The sequence below is a fragment of the Rhinopithecus roxellana genome, chromosome 10 (genome assembly GCF_007565055.1).
Source record: "Rhinopithecus roxellana isolate Shanxi Qingling chromosome 10, ASM756505v1, whole genome shotgun sequence".
Classification (NCBI taxonomy): domain Eukaryota; kingdom Metazoa; phylum Chordata; class Mammalia; order Primates; family Cercopithecidae; genus Rhinopithecus; species Rhinopithecus roxellana.
In genome coordinates, this window is record NC_044558.1 from 63,567,177 (window position 1) to 63,587,745 (window position 20,569).

Here is a 20,569-nt window from a genome sequence, read left to right on the forward strand (position 1 = left end):
AAATGTTAATAAAGTTTTATTGGAAAAGTAATGCCAGTTAAAATTCTAATGTAGTACCTGTGCATATTGAGACTTGGAGAAGAGGTAGGCTGCCAGCAGTAGTATTCTTTTGTCTGCCCTAGTCATACTTTTGCATTATTATTCCATTGCTCCAGCAGACTCTCCTAACATTCCCTCAATCTGGTACCTTCTCCCTCCTCACCAAATGATTCCAAGATTTGGTGAGAATAAAAAATTTATAAATAGTTCTCCACTTCAAACACAGATTTAGGAGTTAGTGATTGAAATTATATACAAGCTTTTAAAATTAGAAACTTAGTTTATATGACATTTTTCCATAAGCTGCCTTTTTTCCAGTCAGTAATTTTATCATGTTCAATAGATACGAAGAAGCTGAAAAAGACTGCACACAAGCCATTTTATTAGATGGCTCATATTCTAAAGCTTTTGCCAGAAGAGGAACTGCAAGAACATTTTTGGGAAAGCTAAATGAAGCAAAACAAGGTAAGACTTTATGACAGCTGGCACTCAGTCATCCTGATGAGTGCCCAAGTTTTAGAAGCAGAGATTCATGTAACTTACCCATGGTTCAAAGATATTGAACTTAGGGAATTATGTTTTCTTTCCACAGTTTAGATCATGAATAGATTTGGAGGAATGCAGCTTCCGCAGTGTACCAGATTATTTTTTTGTTTAGTAGCATACAGTACATTCTGGCTAATTGCCAGCCAGCATTAATGAAAAATTTTAATTATAGGTGAAAATGGAAAAAGTGATAAAAAGACAAGAATGAAAAGGAAGGGAATCAGTGTTGTTGAGCGAAAGGGACTCACTGCATGATGTGCTTGAAGCCAATACTGTGACACCAGGTTTTTGAGAAAAGGCTTTATTTATATTGAAAGTTGACTCCCAAAGAAACAGGAATTAAACTCAAATCTGTCTCCTTGTCCTGGCATTAAGGCAGTAATTTTATTAGAAAAGGTTTAGGAAAGTGGATACTGGAATTATCAGGTAATTAGTGGAAGGAAAGGGAAAAGTTCTTGGGCGTATGTAACTGTCTCTTCATGCTAACTAATGGATTGCAGATGCAAATTTGGGGTAGTTAGTAGAACTTGGTGGAAATTCAGGCTATGACATCAGCAAGCTCGTTTTTATGCAACCTCCACTTGGCCATCTTGGTTCCAACCGATTTCAGGAGTTTTTTTTTTTTTTTTTTAAATCCCAGCGAGCAGAGGAAGTTTCATTGTTGTAGCAAGTTGTATTTTTTCCTATCTGCCATCCTGCAAACTCAAGAATTTCTGTTAGTGATTGAATTTTTTTTTTTTTTTAACTCTTTGAGCAGTGGTTTTATCAGCAGGTAGGGAATGGAGGATAATGGAGATCTGATGCCATTTTAATTCTTGATACAAGTTTTTTTTTTTTTTTTCTTTTTTCTTTTTTTTATGATCTTGTCTTTTAGGGTATTCATTGAGTTAGTCTTTTCGAAGAACCAACTTGGTTCTCCTGTGTGTGTTTTCTATTTAATTTCCTTCTGCTCTTTATTTTATTCCTTCAACTTTCTTTTGGTTTAATTTGCTATTTTTCTAGCTTCTTGAGATCAGTACTTAGATAAGTGATTTTCAGTCTCTGTTCTTTTCTGGTATGTGCATTTAAAATCTGGCAGTTTCTCTGTAAGCCTGTTAGCTACAGCAGTGTTTTTTTATTGTGGTAAAAAAATATGTAACATTAAATTTATTATTTTAATCATTTTTCAATATATGGCTCAGTGGCATTAAGTACATTTACATTGTGTAGCCATCACCACTGTCCATCTCCAGAACTTTGTCATCATCCATTGTAAAACTCTATACACATTAAACAATAACTCCATTCTCCTCTCCCCCCAGCCCTGGTAACCTCCATTCTACTTTCTGTCTCTGAATTTGACTGTTCTAGATAGCCTATGTAAGTGGAATCGTGCAGTATTTGTCCTTTTGCCTCTGGCTTATTTGACTTAGCATAATGTCCATGTTGGAGCATGTATCAGATTTTCATTCCTTTTTTAAATTTATTTATTTATTTAATTTATTTATTTTTATTATACTTTAAGTTCTAGGGTACATGTGCATAACGTGCAGGTTTGTTACATATGTATACTTGTGCCATGTTGGTGTGCTTCACCCATCAACTCGTCAGCACCCATCAATTCATCATTTATATCATGTATAACTCCCCAATGCAATCCCTCCCCCCTCCCCGCCCCCCATGATAGGCCCCAGTGTGTGATGTTCCCCTTCCTGAGTCCAAGTGATCTCATTGTTCAGTTCCCACCTATGAGTGAGAACATGCGGTGTTTGGTTTTCTCTTCTTGTGATAGTTTGCTAAGATTCATTCCTTTTTAAGGCTGAGTAATACTTTGTTGTATGTAATTCTCTTAATCTATTAATATTTTACATTTAGTGAGTTACTCTGTCATTTGTTTACTTGGTGAACTTTGCTAAGTTAGATGACCTCTAGGGGCTTCAGTTTTATCACCTTTAAAGTGGGATTGTAGTGAGGGTTACGTGAAAATTCATATAAAACAACTACAACAGTGTTCAGTAAAGGTTCTTACTGTAGCTCACCTGTTTCCTAGTAATCCGAGTAAAACTTCTTGAACTAAAAATGTGATTACCAACTGAATGTATCATGAATATACATGCAAATATGAAAACTCCACATTTTAACTATGTTGTAATATTTTTAAAAAACTCACTTTAGATTTTGAAACTGTTTTACTTCTGGAACCTGGAAATAAGCAAGCAGTAACTGAACTCTCCAAAATTAAAAAGGTAATGTATTCTTTTCACTCGAACGTGGTCATATTTTCTGAAACATAAATATATTTATTTGTTGTATAATGAATATTTTGATAGTTATGATTATAAATTTATTTTCCAGGAATTAATTGAGAAAGGACACTGGGATGATGTCTTTCTTGATTCCACACAAAGACAAAATGTGGTAAAACCCATTGATAATCCACCACATCCTGGATCAACTGTAAGTAAAGTACTTTCATTTTTTCCTTGCCATTTAAATATGTTGTATTAAGAGAATTAGAAACCAACTATTGTATTAAGAAACTTTTTAAAATTGTTATTATACTTTAAGTTCTAGGGTACATGTGCACAATGTGCAGGTTTGATACATGGGTATACATGTGCCATGTTGGTTTGCTGCACCCATCAACTCATCGTTTACATTAGGTATTTCTCCTAATGCTATCCCTTCCCTAAAACCCACCCCCACAGCAGGCCCTGGTGTGTGATATTCCCTGCTCTGTGTCCAAGTGATCTCATTGTTCAGTTACCACCTATGAGTGAGAACATGCGGTGTTTGGTTTTCTGTCCTTGTGATAGTTTGTCCGACAAAGGACATGAACTCATCCTTTTTTATGGCTGCATAGTATTCCGTATTCTGTGGTGTATATGTGCCACATTTTCTTAATCCAGTCATTGCTGGACATTTGGGTTGGTTCCAAGTCTTTGCCATTGTGAATAGTGCCTCAGTAAACATACGTGTGCATGTGTCTTTATAGTAGCATGATTTATAATCCTTTGGTTATATACCCAGTAATGGAATGGCTGGGTCAAATGGTAATTATAGTTCTAGATCCTTGAGGAATCACCACACTGTCTTCCACAATGGTTGAACCAATTTACACTCCCACCAACAGTATAAAAGCCATTCCTATTTCTCCACGTTGTCTCCAGCATCATTGTTTCCTGACTTTTTAATGACTGCCGTTCTAACTGGTGTGAGATGGTATCTCATTGTGGTTTTGATTTGCATTTCTCTGATGACCAGTGATGATGAGCATTTTTTTGTTTGTCTGTTGACTGCATAGATGTCTTCTTTTGAGAACTGTCTGTTCATATCCTTTGCCCGTTTTCCCATGGTGTTGTTTTTTTCTTGTAAATTTGTTTGAGTTCTTTGTAGATTCTGGATATGAGCCCTTTGTCAGATGAGTAGATTACAAAAATTTTCTCCCATTCTGTAGCTTGCCTGTTCACTCTGATGGTAGTTTCTTTCGCTGTGCAGAAGCTCTTTCGTTTAATTAGATCCCATTTGTCCATTTTGGCTTTTGTAGCCATTGCTTTTGGTGTTTTAGTCATAAAGTCCTTGCCCATGCCTATGTCCTGAATGGTATTGCCTCCTTTTTCTTTTAGGGTTTTTATGGTTTTAGGTCTAACATTTAAGTCTTTAATCCATCTTGAATTAATTTTTGTATAAGGCATAAGGAAGGGATCCAGTTTCAGCTTTCTACATATGGCTAGCCAGTTTTCCCAGCACCATTTATTAAATAGGGAATCCTTTCCCCATTTCTTGTTTTTGTCAGGTTGGTCAAAGATCAGATGGTTGTAGATGTGTGGTGTTATTTCTGAGGCCTCTGTTCTGTTCCATTGGTCTATATCTCTGTTTTGGTACCAGTACCATGGTGTTTTGGCTACTGTAACCTTTTAGTATAGTTTGAAGTCAGGTAGCTTGATGCCTCCAGCTCTGTTCTTTTTGCTTAGGATTGTCTTGGCAATGCGGGCTCTTTTTTGGTTCCATATGAACTTTAGATTTTTCCAATTCTGTGAAGAAAGTCATTGGTAGCTTGATGGGGATGGCATTGAATCTATAAATCACTTTGGGCAGTATGGCCATTTTCACGATATTGATTCTTCCTATCTATGAGCATAGAATATTCTTCCATTTGTTTGTGTCCTCTTTTATTTCATTGAGCAGTGGTTTGTAGTTCTCCTTGAAGAGGTCCTTCACATCCCTTGTAAGTTGGATTCCTAGGTATTTTATTCTCTTTGTAGCAATTGTAAATGGGAGTTCACTCATGATTTGGCTCTCTGCTTGTCTGTTATTGGTGTATAGGAATGCTTGTGATTTTTGCACATTGATTTTGTATCCTGAGACTTTGCTGAAGTTGCCTATCAGTTTAAGGAGATTTTGGGCTGAGGTGATGGGGTTTTCTAAATATATAATCCTGTCATCTGCAAACAGAGACAATTTGACTTCCTCATTTGCTAATTGAATACCCTTTCTTTCTTTCTCCTGCCCAATTGCCCTGTCCAGAACTTCCAACACTGTGTTGAATAGGAGTGGTGAGAGAGGGCATCCTTGTCTTGTGCTGGTTTTCAAAGGCAGTGCTTCCAGTTTTTGCCCATTCAGTATGATATTGGCTGTGGGTTTATCATAAATAGCTCTTACTATTTTGAGATATATTCCATTAGTTTATTGAGTGTTTTTAGCATAAAGGGCTATTGAATTTTGTCAAAGGCCTTTTCTACATCTTTTGAGATAATCATGTGGTTTTTGTCGTTGATTCTGTTTATGTGATGGATTACGTTTATTGATTTGCATATGTTGAACCAGCCTTGCATCCCAGGGATGAAGCCAACTTGATTGTGGTCGATAAGTTTTTGATGTGCTGCTGGATTGGGTTTACCAGTATTTTATTGAGGATTTTTGCATCGATGTTCATCAGGGATATTAGTCTAAAATTCTCTTTTTTTGTTGTGTCTCTGCCAGGCTTTGGTATCGGGATGATGCTGGCCTCATGAAGTGAGTTAGGGAGGATTCTCTCTTTTTCTGTTGATTGGAATAGTTTCAGGAGGAATGGTACCAGCTCCTCTTTGTACCTCTGTTAGAATTCGGCTGTGAATCCGTCTGGTCTTGGACTTTTTATGGTTGGTAGGCTATTAATTATCACCTCAATTCCAGAGCCTATTACTGGTCTGCTCAGACATTAAAATTCTTCCTGGTTTAGTCTTGGGAGGATGTAAGTGTCCAGGAATTTATCCATTTCTTCTAGATTTTTTGGTTTATTTGCATAGAGGTGTGTATGGTATTCTCTGATGGTAGTTTGTATTTCTGTGGGGTCGGTGATGATATCCCCTTTATCATTTTTTATTTCGTCTATTTGATTCTTCTCTCTTTTCTTCTTTATTAGTCTTGCTAGTGGTCTATCCATTTTGATGATCTTTTCAAAAAACCAGCTCCTGGATTCATTGATTTTTTTGAAGGGTTTTTTGTTTCTGTCTCTTTCAGTTCTGCTCTGATGTTAGTTATTTCTTGCCTTCTGCTAGCTTTTGAATTTGTTTGCTCTTGCTTGTCTAGTTCATTTAATTGTGATGTTAGGGTGTCAATTTTAGATCTTTTCCTGCTTTCTCTTGTGGGCATTTAGTGTTATAAATTTCCCTCTACACACTGTTTTAAATGTATCCCAAAGATGCTGGTACATTGTGTCTTTGTTCTCATTGGTTTCAAAGAACATCTTTATTTCTGCCTGCCTTCATTTTGTTATTTACCCAGTAGTCATTCGGGAGCAGGTTGTTCAGTTTCCATGTAGTTTTGTGGTTTTGAGTGAGTTTCTTAATCCTGAGTTCTAATTTGATTGCACCGTGGTCTGAGAGGCAGTTTGTTGTGATTTATGTTCTTTTACGTTTGCTGAGGAGTGCTTTACTTCCAGTTATGTGGTCAATTTTGGAATAAGTGCGATGTGGTGCTGAGAATGATGTATATTCTGTTGATTTGGGGTGGAGAGTTCTGTAGATGTCTGTTAGGTCTGCTTGTTGCAAAGCTGAGTTCAATTCCTGGGTATCCTTGTTCACTTTCTGTCTTGTTGATCTGTCCAATATTGACAGTGGGGTGTTAAATTCTCCCATTATTATTGTGTGGGAGTCTAAGTCTCTTTGTAGGTCTCTAAGGACTTGCTTTATGAATCTGGGTGCTCCTGTATTGGGTGCATATATTTAGGATAGTTAGCTCTTATTTTTGAATTGATCCCTTTACCATTATGTAATGGCCTTTTTTTGTCTCTTTTGATCTTTGTTGGTTTAAAGTCTGTTTTATCAGAGACTAGGATTGCAACCCCTGGTTTTTTTTTTTTTTGCTTTCCATTTGCTTGGTAGATCTTCCTCCATCCCTTTGTTTTGAGCCTATGTGCGTCTTTGCATGTGAGATGGTCTCCTGAATGCAGCACACTGATGGGTCTTGACTCTTTATCCAATTTGCCAGTCTATGTCTTTTAATTGGGGCATCTAGCCCGTTTACATTTAAGCTTAATATTGTTAAGTATGAATTTGATCCTGTCATTATGATGTTTGCTGGTTATTTTGTCCGTTAATTGATGCAGTTTCTTCCTAGCATCGATGGTCTTTACAGTTTGGCATGTTTTTGCAGTGGCGGGTACTGGTTGTTTCTTTCCATATTTAGTGCTTCCTTCAGAGCTCTTGTAAGGCAAGCCTGGTGTTGACAAAATCTCTCAGCATTTGCTTGTCTGTAAAGGATTTTATTTCTCCTTCACTTATGAAGCTTAGTTTGGCTGGATATGAAATTCTGGGTTGAAAATTCTTTTCTTTAAAAATGTTGAACATTGGCCCCCACTCTCTTCTGGCTTGTAGGGTTTGTGCTGAGAGATCTGCTGTTAATCTGATGGGCTTCCCTTTGTGGGTAATTCTACCTTTCTCTCTGGTGCCCTTAACACTTTTTCCTTCATTTGAACCTTGGTGAATCTGACAATTATGTGTCTTGGGGTTGTTCTTCTCGAGGAATATCTTTGTGGTGGTCTCTGTATTTCCTGAATTTGAATGTTGGCCTGCCTTGCTAGATTGGGGAAGTTCTCCTGGATAGTATCCTGAAGTGTGTTTTCCAGCTTGGTTCTATTCTCCCTATCACTTTTAGGTACACCAATCAAACGTAGATTTGGTCTTTGCACATAGTCCCATATTTCTTGGAGGCTTTGTTTGTTTCTTTTACCCTTTTTTCTCTAACCTTGTCTTCTTCTTTTTTTCATTAATTTGCTCTTCAATCAGTGATACTCTTTCTTCCACTTTATCGAATCGGCTGTTGAAACTTACGTATACGTCATGGCATTCTTGTGCCATGGTTTTCGGCTCCATCAGGTAATTTAAGGTCTTCTCTATGCTGTTTATTCTAGTTAGTCATTCATCTAATCTCTTTTCATGGTTTTTAGCTTCCTTGTGATGAGTTCGAACATCCTCCTTTAGCTCAGAGAAGTTTGTTATTACTGACCTTCTGAAGCCTACTTCTGTCAGCTCGTTAAAGTCATTCTCTGTCCAGCTGGCAAGGAGCTGGGATCCTTTGGAGAAGAGGTGCTCTAATTTTTAGAATTTTCAGCTTTTCTGCTCTGGTTTCTCCCCTTCTTTGTGGTTTAATCTACCTTTGGTCTTTGATGTTTGTGACCTCAGTTGCAAATGCAGAAATCACCTGTCTTCTGCGCTGATCATGTTGGGAGCTGCAGACTGGAGCTGTTCCTATTTGGCCATCTTGGAACGTCCCCTAACTCTTAAAGGAAATGTTGAAATGTCTTCCTGGGGACTTTTTTTTTTTTTTTAAGAATCTTTAAGAAATACTTCCTAGGATTACTGACATATGAGGGAAATTTAGCAGTGTTTAGAGTTTTGGGGTAACTTTTTTAGTGACTATTTTAATTTAACACTGTAAATTTTAATATTTCTACCTATTTCTCTTATATTAAAGGAATTTCAAGCAGTTTTGCATTTTATAGAATTTAAATGTCTTTGTATTTTTATTACTATTCTTTTCTGAAGTTGGGATAAACACCCTTGCAGCAAGTAAATTATGAAATGTACAGTAAAGTACACAAGACAAGGTATGATTTAGAGAATAATTACAAAGTGAATACCCATGAAACCACCAAGTCAGAAAACTAAAAGATATCACCCTCAAAAAACCTCTCTATGTACCCCTGACTGATCAAGATCCTCTTACTGCCCTCTTAAACTGTTATGCATAGATGATCCTTTGCATAATAGTTAGTTTTCTTTATTAGAAATAAGAATTTCATAAGGAAGTCAGAGGAGGTATTTTTATCCTCTTTTTGTAAAGGCAGAAAAGGAAAGAAAGTTTATTTTGTTACGTTTGTACTAGTTAGTAGTTAGTAGCAAATAGATTTCTTAGTTTAATACTTTTCCAATGCATTTAATATGACTGTATTCTTTTTTCTTTTTTTTTGAGACGGCGTTTTACTCTTGTCCCCCAGGCTGGAGTGCAGTGGCACGATCGCAGCTCACTGCAACTTCTGACTCCCGGGTTCAAGCAGTTCTCTTGCCTCAGCCTCCCTTGCAGCTGGGATTACAGGTGCCTGCCACCATGCCTGGCTAATTTTTGTAATTTTAGTAGAGGTGGGGTTTCACCATGTTGGCCAGACTGGTCTCAAACTCCTGACCTCAAGTGATCTGCCCGCCTTGGCCTCCCAAAGTGCTAGGATTGTAGGCATGAGCCACCGTGCTTGGCCTATTACAGCTGTATTTTTGGTAATACTGGTTGTGTGTGTTGTGTATGCCAGGCATAAATCTAGTTGTTTTCACACATTATGGTCATTTTCATATATTTATTTACTGTTCTTTTCAGTAAAAGTGATTAAATATTAAATGTAGTTTAAACTTTTACATCTTTGTAAGACTTCCTTACAAAAATTAATTCACAAGTTTACAGAAGGCCTTTGTTAGACATCACTGTCCATAATTATAAAAACATTGCCACGTGATATGTGTAATGTCCTGCGACTAGCATACCATAAATAGCTTTTACAAATTTGTTGGGTTCACCTTCTTGTTATAAATGAATTTATGTTAATAGTTGTGAAAATACAATGTGAATTTAAATCTCTTATGGCAATATGACAAAACAAAACACCTCTAGGAAATGAGAAATCTTGGGGTAAACCATTGTGTAAATGATCCAAAATCAACAAAGTTAGTATCCTAGTGGGGAGGGAAAAAATTGCTGTTTATTTTTATAATGGATCTTCATGATAAAAAAAAAAGTGGGCATTATTTTTAAATTAAAGTAGAGGATAGCAGTTTGGTATAATGCCTTTGAGACTGGATTTGAGCCCCACTTGATAAAACTTCGCAATCTTGAGCAAGTTAGTTAATCCCTGTGTTATCCTTACTTTTTCTCCTTAAATTGAGAATAACTCCCAGATTATATCGAAGGAAATAATGTGCATAAATATTGAGGCAATTTCAGGTGAAACAAATTTTAATTTCCTTTTTAGTCACGTATTTGTGACACCACCTGGTCACTGGGGAAAGTGGTCAGGAAAGAAAGGAAGACTACAGAAAGTAGAGAGAGAGTGAGTCTCAGTATTATTGAAATTAAAGGCTAGGCCAGGGTAGTCGGTGCTTGAAGGGCTGGCAGCTTGGAAGTATTGTTAGCAAACCTCTAGACCGAGTGTAGGAGAACAGAGACGTAGGTGAACTTGGGCCTGGGGTTTCCCCTGAGAATGGTATCAAGTGAAAGTTTTCCTGATCCTTTAGTCTCTGCTAAAATATCTTATTTTGCTTTATTTCCTTTTTTTTTTTTTTTTTTCATTTTTCTGTTTCCTGATGTCAAAACTTCACCTATTTGGTCCCTTTTTCTCTTTATTCCTTTGTTCTTTTCTCTCTCTCTCTCTTTTTAAATGATCACAATATACAACTAAATAAAATGTTAATGCTTCTGAGTCATGATTTAAGAAAGGAATGAATTGAACCTTTCATATTTTCTTAAGTTCTTTCTATAGTGGTTTCTTTCATGGTTTACTCCTGTTACTAGCATACTGTTCTTCCCCACAGTCCTTGCCGCTGTCATCAGTGACCCTCAGCAGCTCTCAGTACCCCGGGTCTACACTTAGCAGAGACCAATGATTAGGAAAGTCATAAATTCAAATCATTATTTACATATCTGTTGTCAAGGAAAAGGTTTAATAGACATATCCATTCTTGATCAGTATCTTGATGAAAACTGTTGCTGATATAGTTCTTAGCAAAGCATAGGCCATAACTTAATATTATTCTTTAAAATAGAACTGCTTGAAGGATTCTGTTACAAATTTTCTTACAGCTTTTTCATTTTTGTACCTTCATTTAGTAACACTCATTTATTACCATTGGGTCATATCTCAGCTGCGTTAATGGAATTTCTGGTTTTAATACTGAGTTTGATATCTATTGCAGAAGCAGAAGTTCTTATATTTATAACTTTGCAATTTATAATTCAACTGTGTTGTTGGAATGTATACTTAGAGTATATTGAGGAAAGTTTTTTTCTCTTTTCTAAAGATAAAAACAAATTTCAAACATACATAAAAGTATATAGCGCCAACTGTTAATCAATATTTGCAAATTTTAGAAGAAGCTTTTCTTAACTTGTTTCATTTTTCAATACCCTTGGTGGAACAATAGCTCCTCAGTGTATTTCTGTGTGTCTGGTATGATGATATAGTGAAGAATATTGTTATATTTTATTAGATATAAATATATTATTAAATATGAACGTAAGTTGAAAATGACATGTGTGGTGATTGAGATAAACAGTGAAAGCCATTTACTTTATTAAATTGGAAAAAAGGGTTTACTTTTACCAACTTTATGAATACTACTTGACAGATTTTTAATCCTGGGGTGGTTTTATCCAGCTACTATATATATAATCCTATTAATCTAGTAAACACATTTGTTTAGGTTTTAATGATAGTCTATCCCATACATAATGCTGGTTATTGTCTGCCCTTATTCCACTTGCCTTCAGTTAGTCCACAATACTACTGTTGGTTTGGTAATTTCTTTGCTGTATTGCCCCTAGAATAGGGTCCAAACTCCTTCCATGGCATCCAAGTCCTTTCATAAGCTGTCTTCAAGCAGCCTTTCAGGCTTCGTCTCCACCGTGCCTTGCCTTGCACCAGCCCCACTGGACCTCTCACCTTTCCACTGACCGTGCTGCACCCTTCAACTTTGCCATTCCTGTGTACTTTTTCTGTGAAGGCTTCCCTTATGCCAGTGTTTATCTTCCCTCCTGTGTTCTCTTAGCATTTTGTGCTTTCATCTCTTAAACATACCCATGGCCTTATATAGTTACATATACATGTCTCTCTCCCTCGTTTAGACCTACCTGGGATAAGTGCTTTGTATAGCTTTGTATTGTTGTATTCTCAGACTCCTATGTCTGTCTAGCCACCAAACTGAATTTACTAATCACTGGGATTTTAGCTGTAAGAACATTGTAGCCTTTTAACTTGTGACCCTAAAATAGGAAACCTTTAATATTTTGATTTAAGGAATTGATTTTAATTGTTTTAGAAACCACTCAAGAAGATTATTATTGAAGAAACTGGTAATTTGATACAGACTATTGATGTGCCAGATAGCACTACTGCTGCTGCTCCAGAGAATAATCCTATTAATCTAGCAAATGTAATAGCAGCCACAGGCACCATAAGTGAGAAGAATTCAAGCCAAGATGACCTTTTTCCCACAAGTGATACTCCAAGAGCAAAAGTATTGAAAATAGAAGAAATCAGTGATACGTCATCCCTGCAGTGAGTAGAAATACTGTTATTTGATGATCATCTAGAGTGGGATAATTCCACTGGAGAAATTGGTATTACTGAGACTTCTGATTTGTACTCATCATGCTGATTTTTTGAACTGCCTAACTTAAGGTTCTGGCTTTTTCTTTTTTATTTGTACTTATTGTAAGGGTGATTTTGCTTAAGGAATGATTACTATCTTTTTTTTTTTTTAACCATAGTGTGAAATTTAGAGATGGTAAGAAGGTATCTTGAAAATTGATTTTGTTTAAAATTTTTCATTTCTAGGATTTCAGTTTTTTTATTTAGTTCAGCAAAATTTTAATTTTTTTAAAGGAAGCTTCATAAAAATGTAAAATTTATGTATTGCCATTATTTCATCCATTAGTATTTAAGACTGTTGTGGACTTTAACTTTTATTTGGCATTTAAAAAATATTATGTGTTTTTTCTTAATAATGAGAATATAGAAGATACAGACTAATTAGGTTCATTTTGAGGTATTGGAAACCTTACTCATAGTTTTACATTGCTACTGAACAAACCTGCTAAAAGTTGTTTTTTTCTTGTAAACTTTGAACTTCAGTAGTACTTTTTTTTTTTTTTTTTTTGAAAGATGCGTTTCTTCCTTTTTGGAGTATCTTGAAAATGATCATTTAGATCTTTGAAAGGCTAAATCATTAGTGTATGTGACACGGTAACTGAGATATATAGAAATGGTGTACTCGAAAGGTGGATGGGCTAGCTGCCCAGCAGAGTAGAATAGTCATTACATAGCCAGCATATGAAAATTTGCAGGAGCTTAATCTGTTTTGCCAAAAAATGTTTATATATTATTAGCTGAAATAATTTTGAATGCTTGTATAATACAAATAGATTATATAATATCAAAAATTTAAAAATTTTTATTGATGTCTCCTTGATTGAGCTGATTATTTATGGTTCTTTTCTGTTTGATACCTCTGAAATATTTCAGACCTCAAGCCAATTTGAAACAGGATGTATGTCAGTCTTACAGTGAGAAATTGACTAGAGAGATAGTACAAAAACCTGCTCAGTTTGCCACAACTGTTCTTCCTCCAATTCCTGCAAACTCGTTCCAGCTCGAATCTGATTTCAGACAATTGAAAAGTTCTCCAGATATGTTGTTTCAGTATTTAAAGGTAAGAGAGAGGAAGCTAGTACTTCTGTTGTAAGTAAAAGGTCAGAGAACTTCTTTTGTCACTTTATAATAATGGTGCCATATTTGCTTTTTGTAAGATATTATTGTAGGATACATCACCCTGGTCAGACCATTTAAAAATATTTACAACCAGGGAACCTGGGTGTTCTCCTTTTTCAATAGATTCTGTGTCAAATTCCATTGTCTCAAATAACTTAATCTAATTTCATATATATTAGCTTAAGCTTAATTCTTCATAAAAATCCTAAAATGCATTGAGTGTCTTCTGTATGCCAAGCAGTACTTGCAATATGTAGGCAATCATTCTTATAATATTTGCTCTAAGAAAAAGAATCAAATCCTATGAAATTTAGCAAATAATGGATTAGCATGGTCTTTTTCAAGTGTAATGAGAGTAACATTTCCTTATAATTATGCAATATAAAATTACTTCCAAATACGTTTTCCCATGTAATTCTACTTTTTCAAATCTCTAGTGTTCTTTGAGAGCCTCTAAAGTTTTCTGTCTGTCTTAGGATGATGTGTATTTCTTCCGCTCATAAGACTTTTCTGTGACTGGAACAGAGTGATTATCATGCAGTTCCTATAACTTTCATTCTTCTATCATAATTGCATTTTAATGTGACTCCATTATTATTCATAAGTGCTAATGCATAGTAGTTATTCTTTTCTTTTCGTTTGGGATGGAGTTTTGCTCTTGTTGCCTAGGCTGGAGTGCAATGGCGCAATCTCACCTTACCACAACCTCTGCCTCCCAGATTCAAGTGATTCTCCTGCCTCAGCCTCCCGAGTAGCTGGGATTACAGGGATGCACCACCACCCCCGGCTAATGTTTTGTATTTTTAGTAGAGATGGGGTTTCGTCATGTTGGTCAGGCTGGTCTCGAACTCCCAGCCTCAGGTGATCCTCCCACCTTGGCCTCCCAAAGTAGTTATTCTTTACTATTTTTACCCAAGCAATTGTTGTGTAATTTGTGATCTGTAAGTGTTGCCATCAATTAATCGTCTAACTTTTTATTTTTATTTTTCAAGCGAATTGAACCATCTTTGTATCCTAAGTTGTTTCAGAAAAATCTGGATCCAGATGTATTCAACCAGATCATTAAAATTCTGCATGACTTTTACATTGAGTAAGTCAAGTTTTTTTTATTTATACAGTAAGTCCTCACAATGTCATTGATAGGTTTTTGGAAACTGCAACTTTAATTAAAATGATTAAGACATAGGAACATAAGTCTTGTTTATATCAGTTGGCCTATGGTAAAGTTGGTTTGTTTATACAGTATGCCATTTCACATAAAGTCGCAGTTTTCACGAACCTATTGATGATGTTAAGTGAGGATTTACTGTACTCTCATAATGCTATGCTATTTCCAATGATTTGGGGAGTTCATTCTTTTTGAATGTATATAGCAAATTAGCAGCATATAGCAAAGTTAGCTTTTTTGTAAGTTTCATTGTTACAGAAGTTGCAAGGAAATGACAAGTACAAACAATAAAAAGGGAAAAGTTTAAAAGGGAGGAAAAAGGACTCTTAATTTTTTCGTAGAGAAAAGAGGGTGTGGAAGTGACCAATGTTTTAACAGAATGATAGTTTCCGTGCTAAGCTCTTATTTAAGAATATTGTAATTTCTTCAGTTGACTTGATAAATCTCTTCATTTGGGCATTTAAAACATAGGTAATATCCAGGGGAAAAATAATGTCATTTATGTATAATTAGATGCCTTGTGTTAGTAAACAGAATTATTAATAAATGAGCTACTTTGAACTGATCTTTTGTTTTTATATTTGGATTATTTCAGGAAAGAAAAACCATCACTCATCTTTGAAATCTTACAAAGACTTTCTGAACTAAAAAGGTTTGATATGGCAGTGATGTTTATGTCAGAAACAGAGAAGAAGAGTAAGTTCTATGAAAGTTTTCCCATGTTTGTTTATTTTTGTACTTTCCTTTATTCATTCAACAAATAATAGCTGACTTTTATTGACTATTTACTCTGTATAAGGTTACATTTAATTATATTTAAATTATATTTAAGTTAATTAAATTGGATAACAACAGTTAAAATTGTATTGTTAGTCCTGACAATATTATGAAGTGTAGATACTGTTTTCACTCTCCTTTTACGGAGGAGGAGACTGAGGTCTAGAGAGGCTAAGAAACTTGCTAAGGTTGCATAGCTAGGAAGCCAGACCTAGGATTCGAACCCAGGCAGTCCAACTCCATGGTCTGAGTTCTACTTGAAAACTCAGTAAATGGTATAATGGTTGAGTTCCTACTGTTACTGAGTATGTGAAGGATCAAAGCCACAGGACCATGTAACCAGGTGAGGTACAGTAAAGGCCTGATCCATTCTGAGAGAGGTAATTTCCTTGAGTTTGATTTTAGCTGAATTCTCAAAGAAGTGCAAGAGTCAGAGGAAAGGCTGGGCAAGGGAGTTTTAAACTGAAATAATGATATGTGCGGCGGTTCTAAGGCGGGAAAGAACAAATTGAGTCCAGAGAATTTAAAGTGGTATGGCTGGATTGTAGAATAGGGAGTAATAAGTGGCAGATGAGGAACCTGAAGAATTTTATTTCTCTTTTATTTCCACATCACAATCTTTGGCATAAAGAGTCCGTTTTGAGAAATCCTAATTAAAGCAAAATTGCACTATGCAGAAACTTCAGTTACTCAGAGTTTTGGACTATACTCGTTTCAGGAAAAAGAAAAATCATTCACATACAAGTGTGTCTGTTTTTTTATTTTTAAAAATTAGCAAAACTCAGTGTACCATTTTCAAATACCTCCTGTGCTAAACATACATGGGCTTCTTTTATTTCTTCTTTATCTTTTTAGCAGTGATGTTGAATGATTTTTAAATCTATAAGAAAGATACTTTTGAAATTATACTTAGGGAAGTGGACATGTAATTTAGATATATATTTTTTTAGGCCAGGCATGGTGGCTCATGCCTGTAATCCCAGCACTTTGGGAGGTTAAAGTGGGAGGATCGCTTGAGACCAGCCTGGACAACATGGCAAAACCCTGTCTTTACAAAAAATACAGGAATTAGTTGGTTGCGGTGGCGTGCATCTGTAGTCCCAGCTACTCGGGGGACTGAGGTGTGAGAATCGTTTCAGCGCAGAAGGTTGAGGCTTCAGTGAGCCATGATTGTGCCACTGCATTCCAGCCTAGGCAACAGAGTGAGACTCTGCCTCAAATAAATAGTTAAATAAAAATTATATATATATATATATATTTAATAGTGAGGGTTTAAACCAAAAGTTTTGGTTTTAGCTTTAGTTAACCAAAAATGTTCCTTGAAATCCCTGAAAAATGTTACTGTTTCTTATTACTGTTTTGACCTCATCTTTTACCGCTCTTTTTTCAACCACTCTGCCCTGTTGTAGTGGTTTTATGTAGCTTTTAATATACCAAACTGCCGACTGGGCACAGTGGCTCACGCCTGTAATCCCAGCACTTTGGGAGGCTGAGGCAGGCGGATCACCTGAAGTCAGGAGCTCAAGACCAGCCTGGCCAACATGGTGCAACCCCATCTCTACTAAAAATACAAAAAAAAAAAAAATGAGAAAATTAGCTGGGTGTAGTGGTGGACACCTGTAATCCCAGCTACTTGGGAGGCTGAGGCAGGAGAATTGCTTGAACCTGAGAGGCATAGGTTGCAGTGAGCTGAGATTGCACCATTGCACTCCAGCCTGGGCAACAAGAGTGAAACTGCGTCTCAAAAGAAAAAAAAAAAATTACCAAACTGCCAAACTTATTTTGGCCTCGAGGACTTTGTGTTTGGCTCTTCTCTCAACCTAGGATATCTTCCTACATATCTTCACTTGTGTGCTTCTTCATTTGGTTTTCCTCTATCACCGCTTCAAAGGCATCTTTCTTTACCAACCCCCAATCAACCTCTCTCTTCTTACCTTGCTTTATTTCTCTTCATAATACATTACTAACTGACAGTGGTTTATGTGTATGTTTATTATATCTCCCTCTCTAATAGAATGAAAGCTCCATGACAGCAGGAACTTTGTCTACCTCGTTCTCTGGGCCTCAGTGCTAGTACATAATAACCCCTCAGTGTTAGTGTGTTGAATGAATGAATTTATTGTAACTCTAATGTGATAAGTTCAAGGTGTCTGAGAATGCAAGTGGGCTCTTCAGACTGGCTGACAAATAGTACTGTCTTGATGGGGTTTCCACTGTCTGCTAAGTTAAACATGGAAAGCACTTAGAATGGTTCTGGCATGCAACTGAGTATTCAGTAAATACTTAGCTGTTGTTATCTTTTATTATTGCCATTATCATTAATAACTGTTAGCCAGTTCTCCAGTTTTAATGTTGAGAAGCATGAACTATAACAGTGTTTTCCTAATGTTGAGTGTCGACCGATTAGTGGTAGTAAATACGATTTTTTTGCGATTCATAATCTTATTCTTAACATTTAGTAGTTTTAATTTGTAATATAAAAATATTTAAATGTCCTATCAAGTGTGATTTCATCGATGTCATTGCTATTTTTCGTTTACAGTAGTGATGTAAAGTTTTCTTTTAAAATAGAATGATTTAGGTTTGAAAAACAGTTTAATTGAAATAAAAATATTAAGTAAATAGAAGTTCACTTGTTAGGGTGAACATTTTAAAGGTAGTACAGAATGAATTAAGTTTAATCTGCAAGATTAATATTGAGAATGCAGGGGAAATTTTATACTACTAAAGCAAAATATTCTGGAAAGAACCATTGTTGGATTGCTATATAATTTTGTATTCTCCGATTGGCTTTTTAAACATCTGAATTAGAATTTATAAACCTATTTATTGCTTTAAAATGTAAAATGTTTTTGACATATCAGATTGCTCCTTTTAATTTACATTTTGCTTGGTTTTTAAGAAATGAGATTAAAATGGAGATTTTTTTTTTTCTTTTTCAGTTGCACATGCATTATTTAATCACATAGACAAGTCAGGATTGAAGGATAATTCTGTCGAAGAACTCAAGAAAAGATATGGTGGTTGATTTCCATTTTTGCTGAAATAATTATTTTTGACTTTCATATGTAAATTTTTTCTACTGACTGTTTTGCTTTTTAAGAAAATGAAATTACATAGCAGGAAAGGACTATCTTTGAACCTAATTAACTATAAAGTGAATTGTGATTTAACTGGTGAGAATTGTATTCAAGTGAACTCTGTGTTTTTCTGAAAATAAAAATATAAACAATGAGGTATGTTTGTAAGGATCAGCATTTTATTTTATGAGTCATTTTAAATGTTAAATTTAGATACATTCTTCAGTGACCCATAAATGTAACATTATTTTTATATTTTCATGAGTTTTTGTAAATACATGCCAAAGCTGCTTCATTAGCATATGAATAATTACCTTTGTATAGAGGAAGTTAAATAGTGAGGTCCTTTCTTTATAAAACTTTTTAATGTTATTGTGCCAATTCACTAACATAAAGTTATTTAGTTGCAGGGTATGTATTTTTAGTATTTATGTTGAAAGAAAGAAGACTTTTAACTAGACTTTCAAACTAGGTTAACTGAAGTATCACAGTATTCTTACATTTTAATGCCATAGGGTTTTTTCCCTTATGATATCCATGTTACATACCAGCTAAGGACAGATAATCTAATGAAGGTGTAAAAATGTAAAAATTAGTAATGTTTAAAATACTAATTAGTATATATTCCATATGTATGTGTTGGATGTGAGTGTAGCATTTGTAAGCTTTTGAAAGTAGGGCTAGAACTCTATTCATCGCTATACTCTGCATGGTACCTAGTACAAACCTTTACACATAGTTAGGTGCTCAACTGATACTTATAAAATTTAATTGAATTTGACACAAGAATCATATGAAGTAAATGTTTAAAGTAGCAGCCTAGCAAATTTTTGGCATGGTGTAAACACTGGTAAAACCAGTGTAATTTTAGAGACTATCAAGTTGTTAAAAAAATGTTAGGACACCATCCTATAATTGTTATCAGCATCAATAAGACAGTTCAGTTTACAATTTTATACAATATTGTTAATTTTTATTGCCATTATACATATTACTGTTCTTATGAATTGTTTGAGAAGTAATCATAATTTATTTACAAAGATAATTTCTCCAGGTTGTGGTATAAATTATTGAGATATGTTTGTAATTTGGATAATTTGAATGGTTTACAATACACTTAAGATAGCGTTTATTTTTTGTTCATTGTCAAATGTATTATGATATATAAACAGGCAATGGATTTTAGCTTTTTATCTGCTATGATCTGAATGTTTATATCCCCCACAAATTCATATGTTGAAATCCTAACCCTGAAGGCGATGGTCTTCAGAGGTGGGGCCTTTGGGAAGTGATTAGGTCAGGAGGGCAGGCCCTTGTAAAAGAGGCCCCCGAGAGCTTATTCACCAATTCCACCATGTAAGGACACATAAGAAGGCACCATCTACAAATAAGAAGGTGGGCTTTCACCAGACACCAGAGACCAGAATCTGCTGGCATCTTCATCTTGGATTCCCCAGCCTCCAGAACTGTAAGAAATAAATTTCTGTTTTTATTAATGTAAGCTACCCAGTTTGACATTTTATTATAGCAACCTGAATGGACTAAGGTATGATCCTTTGAAGAAACTTACAAGGTAGTAAGGGCAGGTAATGTTATTGTCATTCTTAATGTAAGAAAAGGAGGCTCAGAGGGTTAATGTTCTCTGCATGATTATAGAGCTAAAAATTGGCCAAAACAGTTCAGAACGTGCCATCTTCTCTTAATGTAGAGCGATTTGAACTACTCCCAGCTGCAGTTTTTTTTTTTTTTTTTTTGGAGATAGGGACTCGTTTAGTCGCCCAGGCTGGAGGGCAGTGGCCTGATCTCGGCTCACTGCAAGCTCTGCCTCCCGGGTTCATGCCATTCTCCTGCCTCAGCCTCCTGAGTAGCTGGGACTACAGGCGCCCGCCGCTACGCCCAGCTAATTTTTTTGTATTTTTAGTAGAGACGGGGTTTCACCGTGTTAGCCAGAATGATCTTGATCTCCTG

At 35.6% G+C, this 20,569-nt stretch overlaps 1 protein-coding gene across 1 annotated transcript in view; it reads left to right on the top strand.

Annotated features, from left to right (window-relative positions):
- The window catches only part of RPAP3 (RNA polymerase II associated protein 3), a 44,627-nt gene extending 24,525 nt beyond the window's left edge, over window positions 1-20,102 (top strand). Inside the window, exons 10-17 of the mRNA XM_010354126.2 lie at window positions 383-504; window positions 2,740-2,810; window positions 2,920-3,021; window positions 12,126-12,364; window positions 13,331-13,517; window positions 14,569-14,666; window positions 15,340-15,440; window positions 18,464-20,102. Of these exons, the coding sequence (XP_010352428.2) occupies window positions 383-504; window positions 2,740-2,810; window positions 2,920-3,021; window positions 12,126-12,364; window positions 13,331-13,517; window positions 14,569-14,666; window positions 15,340-15,440; window positions 18,464-18,549 (1,006 nt within the window). The 3' untranslated portion in view covers window positions 18,550-20,102. The remainder of the gene's footprint in view (window positions 1-382; window positions 505-2,739; window positions 2,811-2,919; window positions 3,022-12,125; window positions 12,365-13,330; window positions 13,518-14,568; window positions 14,667-15,339; window positions 15,441-18,463) is intronic.
- Window positions 20,103-20,569: the final 467 nt, after the last annotated feature.